Source organism: Microtus oregoni, unplaced genomic scaffold (genome assembly GCF_018167655.1).
Source record: "Microtus oregoni isolate MIOR12 unplaced genomic scaffold, Mior012 000007F_ref0000211, whole genome shotgun sequence".
Taxonomy (NCBI): domain Eukaryota; kingdom Metazoa; phylum Chordata; class Mammalia; order Rodentia; family Cricetidae; genus Microtus; species Microtus oregoni.
In genome coordinates this window covers 11,031,827-11,050,235 of record NW_024543066.1, presented here as the reverse complement: position 1 = coordinate 11,050,235, position 18,409 = coordinate 11,031,827, and the positions used below count along the sequence as shown (strand labels likewise).

General features: G+C 43.4%; 1 protein-coding gene across 2 annotated transcripts; it reads left to right on the top strand.

Moving 5' to 3' along the window:
* Positions 1-1,510: 1,510 nt before the first annotated feature.
* Positions 1,511-17,462, top strand: Sar1a (secretion associated Ras related GTPase 1A). 2 transcript variants are annotated; one of them, XM_041656368.1, is made up of 7 exons: positions 1,511-1,637; positions 5,454-5,527; positions 5,636-5,755; positions 6,170-6,235; positions 9,594-9,697; positions 12,563-12,694; positions 15,369-17,462. In XM_041656368.1, exons 2-7 carry the CDS (start codon positions 5,470-5,472, stop codon positions 15,483-15,485), a joined length of 597 nt encoding a protein of 198 aa, XP_041512302.1. In that variant the 5' UTR covers positions 1,511-1,637; positions 5,454-5,469; the 3' UTR covers positions 15,486-17,462. The 2 variants fall into 2 exon arrangements, with proteins under 2 accessions (XP_041512302.1, XP_041512303.1); XM_041656369.1 differs by lacking the exon at positions 1,511-1,637 and adding an exon at positions 2,312-2,369.
* Positions 17,463-18,409: the final 947 nt, after the last annotated feature.

Below are 18,409 nucleotides of genomic sequence, written 5' to 3'. Positions count from 1 at the left end.
GTCAAACGACCCTGTAGGGATAAGTCCCGCCCCTTAGGGGGCGTGTTCGCCTCGGGCTAATGTTTGCCTTTAAATTTGGCGGAAGTGTGCTCCCAGCCACCACTACTGCTTTCCTGGTCTCCGCAGGAACGGTGGTTCTGTAAGTCTATTTCCCCATTAAAAGCTGTATATATTTTTACATTCTGTCTGCATCCATTTACGCCGTTACATTTTGGCGCCCAATGTTTGGATCACATGAAATGGGAAGCCCCACTCTAAATCTGGGCTACACTTTCTAGAGGCTGCCCACATAAAAGGACTTGGAAGAAAGAAGCTTTGGATTTTTCCTGTTTACCCCCACTCTCACTGGCAAATTCATCTGTTGGTGCTGAGGCATTTCTTCATTGATACTAGAACCTACATCGCTGAGATTCCAACTTAGCCTGAAGGCTTTTGGCTCTCTAGCAGTTCCTAGATCCCCAGCAGCAGATTGGGACTGCTCAGGCATTCAGTCCGGTGGACTGAACAATTCCTCAATTCCTGGCCTTTCCCTTGGGAGACAGCCATTGTTGGACTGCTCAGATCACTGTCTGTAAGCCACTTTAGTCCATCCTCTTTTGATTATTTATGTATTTGGGGGCTGGAGAGATGGCTGAGCCTGGGTTCAATTCCCTATGGGGATCTAACACCCTCCTCTGGTCTCTGCAGGCACCAGGCATGCAAGTGATACCTTCTTGCAAACAAAACCCATACATATAAATAATTTTTAAAAGTTATATTTGTATATTCATTCTTTCAGCTCTGTTCCTTTATTATTACTATTGAGACAGGGTATCACCATGTACCTCTGGCTGGCCTGGAACTCAGAAATCTTTAAGTCTCAGCCTCACAAGGGCTGGGATTAAAGGTGTACAGCACAATGCCCGGACAGCTCTTTGAGAGCCCTGGCTAATCCAGACAGCAAACCAGCGCCTTTACCTGATGAACCATTTTGTGAGCCCTACTTAAATATTTTGTTCATTGTGACTATCAGTACATAGTTCATAGAACAGTAACGAGGGTTAAATTAGATGAAGCAACCCAGGTACTCAGTGTACTGCCTGGAACTTCTCAATAAACTCTTCCTGCTTTTTTAAGTTAAAAAAAAAAAATAAACCTTTCCTAAGGCAGGGAAAACAACTTAAAACAACGTCTTGGTGGCATCCACCAAGGCTAAGGTCACCAAGGTCAATTCTACTGTCCTACAGTCTACCTATAAAAAGCAGCAGCCATCACTTCGGACGTCCGGGTGCGTCTGGAAACGCGCTGGGATTGGAAGCTCCCGGGCTGGAGGAGCTGCTGCACTTGGGCACAGAAGCCCTGGCCGCCTGACAGGCATTGCCACGTCTCGTGCTACTTCAGGGAGAGGGCGGGGCCACAGCCGGCGCGTACGTCACTTCTTGGGCCCGCCCCTCCGCGGCCTGAGTGGCTGGTAGGGCGGTACCCACCGGCCAAACGCCGTGACGCGGGAGGGGGCGAGGCCAGTGCGTGCCACGGAAGTCCCGTGGGAGGGGCGTGACGCACATCCGGCGCGTAGCTGGCGGTCCCGGGTACTGCTGTTCTGTGTGCTCTGAGGGAGGGTCGCGCCGCCAGCCACCGCGGGAGGAGCTCCTCGGGCCGTGAGTAGGGGTCCCAGCAGAAGAGGCGGCAGTGGGGCACGGGGCTCTGGGCGGGCGGCAGCGAAGAGCGGGGCGGGGGCCGCGGTGGAGGGGCTGGGTGGGGGGGAAGTGACACGCAGGCGGTTCCGCGGGCCGGCTCTGGGCGGGGACGGGCCGCAGCTGCGGGGTGGCGTGGCGGCGTTCGGGTTTTTGGAACGGGTTCGTGGCCTCGGTGGCGGAGGAGCCTCGGTCCTCGGTGAGGCTAGCTGGAGCCCTGGGAGCTCAGCCTTGGGTTCTGCAGACCCTAGGGCCATGAGCCCCACTTTCAGCCTCTGGGCATCCGACGCCCTGTCTGGAATCCAGTGTTCACTCCTTCCACCAACACCCTCGCCTTTTTTCCTATGCATGGGAAAATTCCCTCTTGGGCGTGTATCGTAGATGAACGATACCATCATTTTTGCCCAGGCGAAGATGGTAACAAAGACCCTTTCTCAGTATTCTCCTGTTCTGGTGTTTTCCCAGTATTTGGCTCCATCTGCTCAGGTTGAGACGGAGGTTTAGGAGAAATTGGCAGAAAGCTAGCTGATCTTTGACATTTACCTCGCCGCAACGTAGAGTTCCTTAGGTTATAACCAGCTGCCTTCTACCCCAGGTTCATCTGGAGGGAATACGTACAAGTAAAGAGTACGTCTTTATTGGCCAGTGGTCATTTGGGGACTTCGCTTTTGTTTGTTTCCACCAGTCTTGATAATTGTAAGTTTTTACTTTAGGTTCAGGAATAGTGTTGTTGGTTTTAATGTTTTCTTAGTATTCCATAGATGATAGAGTAGATGAAGAATAGAAAAAGAGAATGTTCTTTAGGAAAAATACCATCGTGTAGGTAGGTGGTAAGTTAGGGAAATAAGTTTCCTTTTCGGAAGGTTTGTGACTGGAATTTTACGTTAGCAGGAAAGGCTTCAGTTTTAGGTGAGAGTTTTAAGTCCTTGGAGTTGACACTTTCAGCCACACAGCCTCAAAAAGGCAAGTAGCCTAAGAGTGTCCACATCCTCGTCTAGTTAAATGAGGCCAGAGATCCCTGCTTGAGAGAGTTGGGGAAAGGATGAAGTGAGAGATAGGGCAGGGACTGTAAATTCTAAGGTTGCTGAAACATGAATTGGTTCAGATCCTGAGATCTCAAGGACAGAGCAGTCAGCAAGGCTGTTTACTCAACCTCAGACAGCAGGGCAACCCAACTCCTGGGATCTGGTAGGAGTCGCTACTTTTTAGCATCACTGACGAGTTCATTTTGATACTTTTTCTATATCGTTTTAGTGGAAAGAATTTATGGGGCTTTTAAAACAAAGACTGCAAAGGAAAATAAGTTAGAAAATCAAAATAATTCAGTTACCACTTTAAAAAAAATTCCTTAAGTGATGCATAAATTAAGCAGATGTAGAATACTTGCTTTCCTTTTTTTTTTTTTTTTTAAGTAGTTTGACTGTGTAGCCCAGGCTGGCCTGGAACTTACTATATATAGGCAAAGCTGCTACAAACTCAAGCTCATTTTCCTGCCTCAGCCTCCTAAGTGCTGTGACTAAAGTTTACACCGCCCTACCCGTCTTGGGAATACTTCTAAAAAAGTAGTAAAAAATTTAGAAGTACCTATACTATTGGCAGCAAACTAGTACACTGAATTTAGAAGTGCTGGATTGTGAGGCGTGACCACAGTGGGAGTGATAGCCTGTTAAAGATGAACTGTGTTTCTCCAAAAATAAAGTGAGAAAAACAAGGGAGGATGTTTCATTTGGGAAACTGTAGAAGAAAGGTGTATTGTTTTATTTACCTGCAGTAAGTTTAAACTTAAGTATATACTGTTACTGGACTAAGTTTAAAGATAAAGCAATCTCTCTGTTTCTCTCTCTCTCTCTCTCTCTCTCTCTGTGTGTGTGTGTGTGTGTGTGTGTGTGTGTTCGGTTGGTTGGTTGTCAATGCCAAGAATCAAACACAGGGCTATGTATGTTAGCTAAGTATGCTTTCCTAGCACTGGGCTACATCTCAGCCTCCCCTCCCTTAAAATTTTCATTTATTTTTGGAGATGGGATCTCTCATGATTCAAGCTGTCTTAGAGTCACTATATAGCTGAGGCTGTCTTTGAACTCCTAATACTCTGCTTCTGCCTTCTAAGTGCTTGGATTACAGGCACAGGCCACAATGCCCTGGCTCCAGGGTTTTTTCTTTCCTTTCCCTTTCCTTTTTTTTTGGGGGGGGGTTTGGGGGGCAGGAGAAGGCGAGAAGGCAGGGTTTTGATGTATAGCTTAAGCTGGCTGGCCTTGAGTTTGTGATCTTCTTGAGCCTCTTGAATGGTGAGATCACAGGTGTGTATACCCTTCCTGGCTATTTCTCAACATATTAAATGTGTTCTGTGTGTGTTTCACAGTTTTCTATCTGTACCTCTGACTAAACATTGTTCTTGTTTTCTGAAACCTGAATGGAATAAGCATGAAGTAGGTTCTAAGGTCAGGCCATAGGCTTAACCCCAATAACTAGATAGTTTGCTTTTCATCTGCATATTGGAAGAATATAGGTAAGGCTTCACATAGTAGCTATTCAGAATGCTGAAGCCCTGGTGTTTTGAAGCCAGCCTGGGGCAATTCAGCAAGATCTTATCACTAAAAAGATAAAAGAACATATACATGTATACCACTGTATAGACACACATATTTTGTGGGTAACCAATCCTCCAATTACTGTTCATGACAGTTTTGTCTGATTGCAATTGGCGGCATCTTGTATAAAGTTTGTCCTGAAAAAGAGTGGTTTTTCTTTTCCGCACTAAACTGAGGCAGTGATGTAAACGTTCAGGAAATGGATCTCTGAGAATCTTTACCATTTCTCAGTATTTCTAAATCCTCTTAACTACACTTAGAGTTTATATTTATATGCCTGTCAGTAGCCTTGAGTTGTATATTTTTCTAAGTCTACAGGAAATAGAAAAAGTAGTGTTGATGCCTGTATTAATTGACATGACTTGTGCCAGCAGTCCAGTGCTATGTAGTTGAGACACTGTTTCAAAAGAACAAATAAGATATTTACTTGCTTTGGAGCCTCTTGCTGTATTACAAATGAGTATGGGTAGGGCTGGTCAAAGATTTTCCTGCCTCTGTTTCCCAAGTGCTGGGATTAAAGCCCAGCTTGGTTTGATTATTAAAAAATTCCAAAGAATGTTGCCAACTAGTAGGCACCAGTGGTTATCTAAGTGAATGGGCAGCTGCCTGGAGTGAATACGTCTCACAGTAAAGGAGGCCGTGCATGGACTCCTAGTTCTCTGAGTATCTGAATTTGCAGATAAGAAAATTCTAGAGGCTTCCCTTCATAGTGTAAAATCTGTTTCAAGGGGGAAGGAGATTAGTTGGTCTTTGCAAGATTGATATTTTTGTTTGTTTTTCAAGACAAGGTTTCTCTGTGTAGCCCTAGCTGTCTTATAAACTCACTTTGTAGACCAGGCTGGCCTCAAACTCAGAAATCTGCCTGTCTCTGTCTCCCAAGTTCTGGAATTAAAGGCATGCTCCACCACTACCTGGCACAAGATTGATTTTTATTTTATATATTTGAGGGTTTTGCTTGCTTGCATGCATGCTTACCATGGAGGCTAGGAGAGAGTATTAGATCCCCTGGAACATGAACAGTCATGTGAGTGCTGCAAGTCAAATCTGGGTCCTTTAGAAGAGCAGCAAGCATTCTTAACTGCTGAGCCATGTCTCCAGCTTTCCTAGTCTAGAAAACTTGGGTCTATGAACATGTACCATGGCCAGAGAATAAGGCACATAGAAAGTTATTTTATTTTTATGTTTTACACAGGTTATAAACATCAATAATGTCTTTCATCTTTGAATGGATCTACAATGGCTTCAGCAGTGTGCTCCAGTTCTTAGGTAAAGCCATTTTCATGAACTAAATTACAGGTTGCAATTACGTTGCCTCAATTTATACCTAAGGGACCTTTGGTGGGAAGAACATTAAGGCGTTCTTTTCTCTCGTAGGACTCTACAAGAAATCTGGAAAACTTGTATTCTTGGGTTTGGACAATGCAGGCAAAACCACTCTTCTTCATATGCTGAAAGATGACAGACTAGGCCAGCACGTACCAACACTGCATCCCAGTAAGTTTCAGAATACCAGGTGAGACCTTTTGATGGTCAGTGTCATGTGTGGAGGCTGAGTCTCCAATTCATGTAATTCTGTTACAACTGAGGTGAGGCCCCTGAAACCAGAATTCTTTGAAGTTACTCTTGATACACTCAGGTCAGTTACACTGCGTCTCTGGAACTTTGTCACTGACTTTGCTGACCAGTTCCGTAATGAGATGCAGCTTCCATATCTGATCTTAAGCAGAAAACTTTTGAAGAAAAGAAAAACAGAACTTTTAGCTTAAGACTATTTCCATTCCTGTGCCCTTTTAACAACTTGAAAATGTAATTACATTTGCATTAGTACTGGTTTTTAGTACTAGCACTTGGACTTTTGGTTGGAAGTTTATTTCTTTTGCCTTCTTGTTTTGTTTTTGGTACTTTTAGCCTCAGAAGAGCTGACAATTGCTGGAATGACTTTTACCACTTTTGATCTTGGTGGACATGAACAAGGTAAGAGACTGAGGATATTTTCTGAGACACAGTGGCACAGAAATGTACCACTTAACCTTTTTAAAATTAAAAATTGTGTGTGCACATGCATAATGTATGGGGTGTGCATGCCATGGTTCTGGTGTGGAGGTTGGGAGACAACTTTGTGGACTTGGTTCTTTCTTCCACCTTGTTGGGGACTCAAGCTCGGGTCCCCATCCTAGTGAGGCAAGGACTTCTATCCTTTGAACTGTCTCACCAGCCCTCATTTTACCTTGTAAATTATTTGTATTTAGGATTAGAGTTTTACTACTTCAGTGAGGTTGTTTCGTCTACTTTTCTGTTAGAGACAGGTTTCATGTATGTAGCCCAGGCCCCCCATGAGTTCCCTGGTGCTCTGTTTTCACCTCCCAGGTGCTAGGATTGCAGGCATGCACCACCATGCCTGAGTTTTTCTAATTTTAATTGTGTTTAAAAAGGTGTAAATATACAGGGAATTTTGTTTGTTTATAGATTTTGTCCAGATTTGCTAGTCTCTTTTAGTACATAGTGCTATTTATTTTATGAATCATTTGAGAAAGTTTTGTCTACTCAATGACATGTTGAGTAGTCTTGTTTAGTGGTGTTGTTTTTAAGATAGGATCTCAATATATAGTTTTGTCTGGCCTGGAACTTTGTATAGACCAGGCTGGCCATAAAATATCATATTTATGTTTAGTTACCAAGTCTGTTTTGTATACTTTATTCAGTAGGATGTGAATATGTAAGAGATTTTATTACTTAACAATTAATTTTAAATTTCTCAAAAATTTCCAGAAGAACGCTGGGTATTTGTGACCCCTTTCAACTGGTATTTTGTGTGCTCTGCTCATTTGGGACAGTTGAGACATTTTCTAATACCTTTTTGCTCAGCTCTAAGTCCTTTTTGCCTTATTTGGCCTATGTCTCTGTCTCTTAGATTCCCATAAAGTGTGTTCTATGGATATTTGTTTATTTGCTTTTAATTTACACCTATAAAATTTTCAAAATTATTTTATTTTTCTGGGTGCTTTGCCTGCGTATATGTTTATGTGCTGTCCGTATGTGCTATGTATGCCTGGTGCCCACAGAACCTAGTAGAGGGTATTGGATCCCCCAGAACTAGAGTTAGAGACATTCGTAATCTATTGGGTGGGTGCTGAGAATAGAACCCAAGTCCTTTGGAAGAGGAGCCAGTGTTCTTAATTGCTGAACCATTTCTCCAGCCTTGTCAATTTTTTAAAAAGTAAGTTTACTTTTATTTATAAAAGTTTTTTGTGTGGGCGTATGTGTGCATGTGAGTGTAGGTACTGGCAGAGGCCAGAGGCATTGAATCCTCCTGAAGCTGGAGTTAAGGACTGTGGTGCTGGGAACTGAACTTGGGTCCAACAGTACACACCCTTAACCACTGAGTCATGTCTAGCCCCTGCTGACTTGTTTTCTGCTGTGCTGGGGATCAGACTCAGGGCCTGGTACATGTTAAGTAAGTGGTTTACCATTGAGCCACACTCCCAGTCTCCCTTCTGTGTATTTTAGAGATCTACAGAATGGGTATTTTTGTCTGATGGACCCTCAGTTTGTATTTGGCAAAACTCTAGGAGCAGGGGTGAGCTGTTTAAGACTTGAGAATATTCTGAGAAGACTGGGAAAAGAAACTAATTGCAATCCTGTGAGGGAGCATTTGAGAAGCAGAGACTCACTGGTCTCAATGCTTGAGGCCAGCCTGGTCTATAGAGTGAGAGTCCCACTGCAACGAGGGCTACACAGAGAAACCGTGTCAACAGGAGAGGCGGGGTGGGAGAGAGAGAAATTTTTTTTTAATTAAGAATTTTTTGTTTGTTTTTTTTCCCAGACAGGGTTTCACTATAGTTTTATGTCCTGTCAAGGTGTGTGCCACCACCTCCCGGCTTAAATTAAGAATTTCTTAATATAATCTTTTCTTATTTTACATAGCTATCCCGTTCCCACCCCACCCCTACCTGCTCCCCATCTTAAGTACCGAACCTTGTCTCCAAGTCCTGAACTGATTTTGTTTGTTTTTAACTTTTTTTAAATATTTAGTGTGTGTGTGTGTGTTTGTTTGTTTTCACGCTTCAGCACACCTATGGCGTTTAGAGAGCGACTTGTGGGAACAAGTCTTTCCTTCCACTGTGTGGGCTCTAGAATTAGACTCAGGTGATGACCTGCCGAGCCGTCTTGCTGGCTTCTGGCCCTGAACTCTTCTCGATCTTCCTACCTCAAGCTCCCAGCTGCTAGCACACACAGGTGTATGTGTGACTGCCATTTGAGAGGAGTTACTACAGTATTGTGCGTCTTGATGATTTTTATTTGTGTGACTTCTTAAATTTTAATTTATAAAAGTCACACAGGCTTGTGATAAACTGTCATGTGTGACAAGGAGTGAGAGTGAGACTGCAGTCTTTGTCCCACCCCACTTTAGAGGCAGCCAGGCGACCATGCGGATCTGCCTCCTTTGTGATCCATGTGAGCACTGGAAATATAATACAGTCTGGGTGTGGTGGCACATGTCTGCAATCCCAGCACCCCAGCACTAGGGACATGAGTGTCAGCTTGGACCATGTGGGAAGGTCCTGTCTCAAAAAGCAAATCCCTTAAGTTGTGAGAATGTAGCTCACCAATCCTCACCCCCAATGCCCTGAAATTATAGTACGTTAAAGCACTACTTTGAAACATTCACCATGTCTTGTCACAAAAAGTAATCACATAAATAAATTATTTATTGCTGGCATGTTGGCACAGATCTGTAATTTCAGTAATGGGGATCTGATGGAGAGTTCAAGGCCAGCCCAATCTGCACAATGTTGTGGGAACATATCTCAGGACAATGATAAACAGAAAGCATTGCTTAATTATTGGAAACTGAGTACCTGGCCTGAAAGTTTCAGGTACATACCAGGTCCACCTTTCAAGTCTGTGAGCACACATACAAATTAGCTATTAGGAATTACCATGGAACCAAAATTATATGAACAATTAAATCATATTATCATGTTTTAATTTGGAGGTTGCAAACAAAGGTAGCTCCAGGGCCCAAACTGGTGAGTTTATTATTTCCTCATTTACAGCATTGGGACTGGTGGAGATTTGGGCAAACTTTAACGAAGGGGACAGCCACTAAGTTACAGATGGGTATGGAGTTGCTAGGTTTACCCTTTGTCAAGGAAGGCAGAACCTCCTAGATTTCAAAACTCAGGATTTGCTCATAGGCCATCAGTATGTATCCTCTGTTTTAACTACCATTGGCGGCCAGGATGTGGTAAGCTCGGCAAATCTCATTCTATAGACCATTAGGTTATTCACTTGTCAACTGTTTTGTTGATCTACAAATTTTGTCTTTTAGCTCGTCGGGTTTGGAAAAATTATCTGCCAGCGATTAATGGGATAGTTTTTCTGGTGGACTGTGCGGATCATTCTCGCCTCATGGAATCCAAAATTGAGCTTACTGTAGGTTTTATTTTATATATAGCTTTTCCTTTCTTGCCCTTTGTGTTAAGAACTGCAATTCTGTAGTGCCAGTACTTAATGTGGTCAGAGTGCTAGAAGAACGGATTTTAAAATCTGAGACATGGGATTTGCCTTTTTTAAGATGTATTTATTTTATGTCTGTGAGTGTTTGTCTGAATCTGTATATGAGTGCTATGTGTTTGCCTGGTGCCTGCAGAGGCCAGAGAAGGGCACTAGATATGGAGCTAACCAATAATAAACAATTATGAGCCATCGTGTGGGTGCTGGGATGGTTCTGGAAGAGCAGCCAGTGCTCTCAACAAACTGCTGGTCCATTTCTCTAACAGAGTGAGATTTAGTTTTTCAATGTCCTGAGGAACCTCAGCTTGAACTTGAATAAATAGTGTTTTATAGGTCATATGATAAGGCTGCCTGATGGCTCAGGCTGCTCACAACACTCCTCATTTCTGCCTGTTGTCCCAGCCTAGTTAGTAGTGTTCCCTTGTTATGGTTGCTCTTTATGTAGTCTTGGTATAGTGAAACTCTCAAAGAGTTTTTATACTTTTAAAAAAAAGATTCATTTATGTATTATGTCTTTGGGTGTCTTGTCTGCTTGTACATCTGTGCTCCAGAAGAGGGTATCAGATCCATAGGACTTCAGTTATAGATGATTGTGAGCCTCCATGTGAGTGCTGGGAGTTGAACTTCGGATCTGGAAGAACAGCCAGTGCTCTTAACCAGTATGCCATCTATCCAGCCCTGAGTTTTTATATTTTTAAATCTACTTCAGAGTCATGTGATGGACTTTGGTGGTCCACTAGCACGCTCAAGTTTTTTACTCACTTTGGGTTTTCTTCTTTGTCAGACTTTCTGTAATGTTCCTTGTAATGCCTATTCCTTTACCTGTATCTTGTTGTTTTTATTTCTAAAATTGTTTTGTATGCGTATTTGCATGCATGTATGTATGTGTACCACATGCATGTATGTATGTGTACCACATGCATGCCTGGTGCTTATAGAGGCCAGAAGAAAATGTCATATCTCATGGAACTGGAGTTATAGAAGATTGTGAGCTGGGTACTGAGAACCAAATCCAAGTCCTACAAAAGCAGTGCTCTTAATCACATAGCTGTCTCTACAGTGCCGTCTCTCCATCTCTTTCCTTTTTTTTTCTTCTTTGGTTTTTTTTTTGAGACAGGGTTTCTCTGTGTAGCAGTCCAGGCTGTCCTGGAACTCACTCTGTAGCTCAACCTGCCCTCAAACTCACAGACCCACCTGCCTCTGCCTCCCAAGTGCTGTGGTTAAAGGCGGGCACCACCCCTGCCTGGCCTTTTGTCTGTCTGTCTCTCTCTCTCTCTCTCTCTCTCTATCATCTATCAATCAATCCCATGCTCGCTGGTGTTATGTCTGTGTAAAGGTGTCAGAAACTCTGGAACTGGAGTTACAGACAGGTGTGCACTGCCATTTGAATTGAACCTAGATCCTCTGGAAGAGCTGAGAGTGTTCTTACCCACTGAACCATCTCTCCAGCCCCTACTTTATTGTCTCTTTCTCTCTCTCTTTTATTTTATACTCTTGATTTAATTTTTGATTTATTAATTTGGTTGTCTTTTTTTGAGACAGTCTTGCTGTGTAGACCAGCCTGGTCTCTTCTGTAGCGTCCCAAATGCTGAGATTGTTAGAGTGCTCCACATGTCCAGCTAGTGTTAGCTCTTGCACTTGTTCTTCTGCTTGGTCCTCAATAGGCTAGTCCTAATGCTTCTTCCGTCATCATCTGCATGGTGGTGCCCTCACCCACACCTGCTGAGCTCCAGCCTCACAATGCTGCCTACTAGATGGCCCTTCCTGAAGTGAAGCTAGTGATTGTTCTTCTCCAGCATCCTGGACATGCTCTGGGAACCTGTAAATTGTTGTAGATTCTCCCACCACCCTGCACGCAGTGGCATGCCAGAGGGAACTTGTCACTCATCCCCTTGCTTGTTTCCTTTAATGGTTTTAATCGCTTTCAGGGTAAAAGCACACATGTTCTCCCAACTCTGCTTTCCTGTAGTGAGAATCAGGTCTTGAAATCCATGCCCACATTGTCTCCTCTTTTGTCTGATATATTGTTTCAGACCCTTCCTTCAATTCTTCCCAGAATCCTTCTTGTTCAATCCAATAATTGCTGCTGTCTTACAGATCCTCTCCTAGGTGAGCATTGCAAACAGACAGTGTTTATCAGTTTACTGTCCTGAAGGTGTAGATCTGCTGACTTCAGGTTCACATTCTTTAGGATCTAGTGCGATTTAACATTCGGGTTGTCAGTTGCCATCTGTTGCTGCACATCTGTGTAAATGTCTTAATTCAGTTAAGCGGTGCTCAGTGTGGCTTCCTGAATTCTCACACTGTTGCATAGCTATTGTTTGTGCCCTTCATTCTTTCCACCTACCAAGTTCTGCCCTTCTGTGGAACCTGGTTTCACCTGGTCTGCAAGAGCTAGTTCCAGGACAGGCTCCAAAGCCACAGAGAAACCCTGTCTCGAAAAACCAAAAAAAAAAAAAAAAAAAAAAAAAAAAAATCAATTCCACATCTTGGCTAAGATTTTGTTCAAGCATGAATTGTTACGCTAGTGTTGACTTTCTGTCCTCGTTCATTGTAACACTCAGTATGTTCTGGTTTTGCCTTGGGTTTGTTAACAAACATGAACCCAGGGCATCTCACTTGTGATCCTCTTGGCACCTAATGCCAACATGAGCCGTTTGTCAGATGCAAAGAGGACCACATGATGCCTCATCAAACAGTAGAGGTTGGCTTTTATTACGAGATGAGCCTTCATTTTCTAAGTTGCTCACTCGGGTTTGTTTGCTGTTTTAATTCTGTTTTTAGGCTTTAATGACTGATGAAACAATATCCAATGTGCCAATTCTTATCTTGGGAAACAAAATTGACAGGACAGATGCTATCAGTGAAGAAAAACTCCGTGAAATATTTGGGCTCTATGGACAGACCACAGGAAAGGTAAGAAAAAGTCTTAAAGGAGGTGTGAAGAGGATACTCATGGCACTTAAACATGGGTGCTTTTCCTTTTTTGTTTTTTTTGAGACAGGGTCTCTTCAGTGTGAATGTTTTATCAGGACATATTCTTTAGCCATCATCCTCCCTCTTCCCTCTCCTTTTTCCTTTCCTCCTTCCCAGTGATAGAAAAAGGGCCTTGAACCCAGGGCCTTGTACATGCTAAGTACTATACCACTGAGCTATACTCCTATCTCCTTTACCTGTTTTCTAGTGCCTAATAATTGAAGAAATTGTAGAAATGGCAGTTTTCTTTTAATATTTTATGCGTATGGGCATTTTGCCTTCATATATGCCTGTGCACCATAAATATGCAGTGCTCACAGATATCAGAAGAAGGTGTTGGATACCCTGGGACTGGTGTAAGAGATGGTTGTTAGCCACTATTAGGTGCTAATTATCAGGGCCTGCTCTAACAAAACCAGCTGGATAGGGGCATGAGGAGCAAGCTCCAACAGCTAACTAATGTTTGTTTATTTTGGGGTTTAAAAATATTAATTTTTTTGCCGGGCGGTGGTGGCGCACGCCTTTAATCCCAGCACTCGGGAGGCGGAGGCAGGCGGATCTCTGTGAGTTCGAGGCCAGCCTGGTCTACAAGAGCTAGTTCCAGGACAGGAACCAAAAGCTACGGAGAAACCCTGTCTCGAAAAATCCAAAAAAAAATAATAATAAATAAATAAAATAAAATAAAATAAAAATATTAATTTTTTTTCAAAACTTTTTTTTAAAGAATTTATTTATTAAGTATACAGTGTTCTGGCATGTATGGCTGCAGGCCAGAAGAGGGCACCAGATCTCATTACAGATGGTTGTGAGCCACCATGTGGTTGCTGGGAATTGAACTCAGAACCTCCGGAAGAGTAGTCAGTGTTCTTAACCTCTGAGCCATCTTTCCAGACTAAAAATATTAATTATTATTACTATTTTGAAACAAAGTCTATGTAGGCCAGGCTAGCCTTGAACTCTTAGAGATCTGCCTGTCTCTGCCTCCCCAGTGCTGGGAATAAAAGTGTGTCAGGACACTTGACTTCAGTCTTTTAAAGAATTCTTTGGGGCTGAGGAGATGGCTCAGCAATTAAGAGTACGTCCTACTTATACAGAGAACCCAAGTTTATTTCTCGGTACCCATGTTGGGCAATGCACAACCACTTATAACTCTAGCTCCAGGGAATCTGACATCAGTTAATGGCCTCCATGGGCACTGTATTCACCTGCACGTTGCCACAGACACACATATATATGCATAATTAAAAAATAAAAATATTTAAAAAGTATTAGTTATTTAGGTTTTCCAGGTATTAAGATCAAAGCACTCATTATCCTCGGTGCTTCTTGCTGATAGATGTGAAACTATTATCCTATTTTGCCAGTGAGGAAATAGTAGTTTGTTCAGGTTCGTATAGCAAATGGATAATAAAACCAGAAATAGAACTGGAATGTCCTACATTAGTGTGCCCTATAGTGTGAAGAGAGGTTCTGGTCTAGAAAAGCAGACTGTGATGAGAGAGAAAATATAGAAATATAAACCCGGCTCTTTCTGTATGTGTCATTACTTGTTTATGTATGGAGAGACCTGGGTCAACTTTGGCTGCCATTTTCTTTTCCTTTTTTTTTAACTGCCATTTATTTTATTATTTTTATGAGCTATAAATTTTTCTCAACTCCCCCTTTTCTCCCCTCTCCCCTTGTCCCCTCTCCTATGGTCCCCGGCTGTCATTTTCAATGAAAGAATTTTTATCTATTAGGTTAGGTTGCCTAGCCAACAAGCTTCAGGAATCAACCTGGTTCTGTACTCTCTCAGCACGGGGATCACAGATGTGTCCCACCATGCCTAGCTATGTGGGTGCTGGGGATCAGCATCAGGCACGTTGTCCACTGAGCTATTTTCCCCTGTTCTCTGTCTTCTGCTTTTAAATTTTAACTGTTGTCTATGAACTTTTTTTTTTTTTACATTATTCCCATTTATTTATTTTTTTGAGGCAGAGTCTCTCTGTGTAGCCTTGGATAACCTGGGACTGTAGACTGGATTCTGACTCACAGAGATCCACCTACCACTGCCTCCAGATGGCTGGGATTAAAGATGTGCACCACCATGCCTGGCTTAGCTCCATATCCATCATTTTGACTCATTATCTGTTTATTTCTAGAAATGCTTCCAGGCCAGGTGTGGTGATGCACATTGAGGGTAGCCCTGGGCTACACTGAAAACCTGCCTATATTGCATATGTTTATTAGTGTGTGTGTGAGTGCTTCCTCCTCCTTTCTGTATGAGTGCTACATACACAGCAGTGTCTCCCATGCAGCCCGACAGTGTCTGTTCCTGAATGCTTATGTTAACGAATGTGCTAAAATGTTCAAGCTCGTTTTGTCTGTCAGAGGACATGCTGGGTCCATGGGTTCCGGAAGTTCTCTTTACAGTTCCTTGTCATAACTACCCAGATGAATGTTGGGTATTCAGAGCATGTTTTCAGGATGTAGAAGCTGTTAATTTTTATTCTGAAACTGGAGGCCGCAGAAGTAATCTGTATGGCCAGATACATTTTGTAGTTACTGTCTATGTTTACTTGTGCTTTTGCATGTAGAGGTCCTAACAGGGCTTTCTGGGCTTTTCCTCCCTTAGGGAAATGTGTCTCTGAAAGAGCTGAACGCCCGCCCCATGGAAGTATTCATGTGCAGTGTGCTCAAGAGGCAAGGCTACGGCGAGGGCTTCCGCTGGCTCTCCCAGTATATTGACTGATGTTTGGACAGTGAAAATAAAGAGTTTTTCTTCTGGACTGATCCTATTCACAGCTTCCTCATGGACTTTCCTAATACAACAAGGAAAGCTCTCCAACCATGTCTGGCGTTGAGAAGCCATGCATCTCTGTCTACGCTCATCGCCCAGTGGTGACATGTGCTCTTCTCCACTCGTGGGAAGTAACACTGTCTGCCTGCTGATGCAGGTCAGTGTGCAGGGACTTGGGCTGGCAGGATTTGCCAGGGAAAGCTGGGTGCCATCATGGGACACCTGGAAAGAAAAACACGTCTCACCACTGGTTGATTTCAAAAGAAAGTGATTCTATTTTTTAAAGAAAGTGTTGTTAATGTAATTGGTATCCCTTCTCTAACTTTTTGAGTTCACAATTTACTTGGTCCAGATTTTCTATTCTTTTTTTTTTAAATTAGTAAATGAAATTTAGGTACTTCATAAAATTATGAACAGATAGCGCGCTGGAGGCCAGAGCTCCACTGTGTAACTGCCTTGTTGGAGGTGGCACCTGAGAGCACAAGTGCCAGGAGAGACCGGTGCCTTGGCCTTGCCGGGGCGGTCTCCACTGTGGTCTGGGGAGGCCCTCGTGTGGAGTGGGAAAGTGTCATTGTTACATTGTCAGCTTTACTTGCAGTTTGCGGTCAGCAGGCTTTGCTTTTATACTGTTGTGGAATTTCATCTCTGTGTAGCACCTTGCTTTTTTCACTGTAGATATAAAAAGTGACTTTTGCCTCATGGAAGAGTTAACGTCTCTCATGTAGACCCCATGCTAAGAGTGTCTCAGAAGCGTTTGAGTAATTCTAGGGGGATGTTCGTGTTCTGAACAGGAGGGGACACAGGTCACAGTCAACAGCTTAAGGCTCTGAATTCTGTTGGTAGAGGACCTCTCCGTCTGCTCTGGTAGCAACAAGTGCACCAAGGATATATTCAGTGGGCTCCTGTTTTCCACTCCAGTAGGAAGCAGAGAAAACATGAAATGGCCTTCCTGTTTGGCTCTGGGGCACCCCCTGGAGCAGTGAGCACTGGCGGGAAAGCAGCAGCCCTCTGAGGATTATGAACATGATTTTTACAGCATTTTGTTGTCTTGGGTTTTCATGATGTTAACTTTATATTCTCCCCTTGTAGTAGATGAAAGGCGAGGAGATGGTCTGCAGAAGGGAGGGTGTCTTGCTTCTTGCTTCCCTTACTGCAAGGTGAGAGGTAGGTTCTTAGGTGAAAATTACGATTCTGCTGCATTGTGACAGGCTTGTGTCCTCAAGAGGATAGGGAAGATGTGTAGCACACTCCTGGAGAGTGAGTTCTCGCGTGTTAGTTTTGAGCACTGAGCTTGTGGGACAGTGTTCTCTCATGCTGCCAGGTTCCCAATGTAGAGGCTTGGTGAGGTATCTTGTCTGTAAAGTACATGCATTGTTCACCCACGAATAGGTGGAATGAGAACTGTCGGTGTGGAAAGGGTTGTTAAACCTTAATGAAGGAATCTAGCTGATGGCGAGTGAACTAGGGTAGGTACCTGGTGTGCTTTTCACTACCTTTGGCTAAAGGCTGCCCATAGGGTCTCTCTGTCCAGGCACATGGCAGTGATTGCCTCAGTGTTGGTTTTCTTATTTGTCTTCCTCATTTGTCCCTAATCGCCCTATAGCAAGCTAGAAGACTGGACTCTGCCCAGGGTGGCTCTTTGTGAAAGTGGTTTATTCTGGCCACTGGAGAAAGAGATTACTGAAAAGTGGCACCAGTCTGTTTCCTGCCCCACAGAAACCATCTTAAGTAAGGTGGCCAGAAGAAGCTGCTGCAGTGAGCGCAACTCCACCCGAGGGTCAGGGCCCCTTGTCCAGGGCCTCTGATGAACTGAGACTCCATTCTGTATATCAGAGTGTACATGTGTCCTATTTCAGCAAAAGTAAAGCTGTCATTTACAAAGGAAGGTCAGTCTGTATCCTAAGCATTTTAATAAAAAGCTAAAATGAACTTGCTTCTTTTTTTCATTGATTTGTTCAGAGTGAACATGCAGTTTTCCCTGTGTTGGGAGGAAAAACAAAAGTTCTTTCTTACATATAGGGAAAAAGAAAAAGGTTGGGCACTGATAGTAGCAAATGTAGTACTGTTTGAGCACCTGGGGTTGGCCATCTCTGCTTGAACATACAGCTCTTATTCCACAGCACTGGAGTGAATCATCACCTGTGATTCTGCCTTTACAGTTGCTTATAAAGTTCCAAGACAGGCTCCAAAGCTACAGAGAAACCCTATCTCAAAAAAGAAAAAGAAAAGAAAGCACCACAGGACAGAAAACAAAATACAAAAAAAATTAATAATAAAACCACAACAGGATTTTTTTTGTTTGTTTTGCTTTGTTTTTCAAGACAGAGTGTCTCTGTATAATAGTCCTGGCTGTCCTAGAACTCATTCTGTAGACCAGGCTGACCTCAAACTCAGAGCTCCACCTGCTTCTGCCTCCAGAGTGCTGGGATTAAAAGGTGTGCGCCACTACCACCTGGCCACAGCAGGTTCTTTAAGGCAAAGGATGGAGCTGGATGTGTCCTGTGGTCACCATTGCAGTGGAAAGAGACTATGGTTCTGTGGGCAAAGGGTATGTTTGCTGGGGCAGAGAGCCTAGTACTGAGGTCAGCCACAAACTGCTGGCTGACTGATTGCTGTACTATGTATGGTCTGCCTTAAACAGAAAAAGCGTCATAAGGAACAGGGTGTCGGAGGGTTGAGGGGCATCCAGGGGAAATTGTTGGGTTCTAGAGAGAAGGTCTTAACTGCCAGGAAGTTGGGGAAAGTAGATCTGTGGTCACCCGTGTCAGCAAACCAGGACTGCTTACCCTGGGGTGACTGTTTTAATTGCAGTCTGCCCTGCTCAGCTATATTAGCTAGGTTGTGTCCCCAGCAGCATTGGAAGCATCAGGTATGCT

What these genes read in the sequence shown, in the direction of transcription:
- Sar1a (XM_041656368.1), top strand. Translation starts at nt 5,470, where the DNA reads ATGTCTTTCATCTTTGAATGGATCTACAATGGCTTCAGCAGTGTGCTC. An exon ending in CAGTGTGCTCCAGTTCTTAG is followed by an intron (nt 5,528 to 5,635) that starts GTAAAGCCATTT and finishes TTTCTCTCGTAG; the next exon opens with GACTCTACAAGAAATCTGGA. An exon ending in TCTTGGTGGACATGAACAAG is followed by an intron (nt 6,236 to 9,593) that starts GTAAGAGACTGA and finishes TTTGTCTTTTAG; the next exon opens with CTCGTCGGGTTTGGAAAAAT.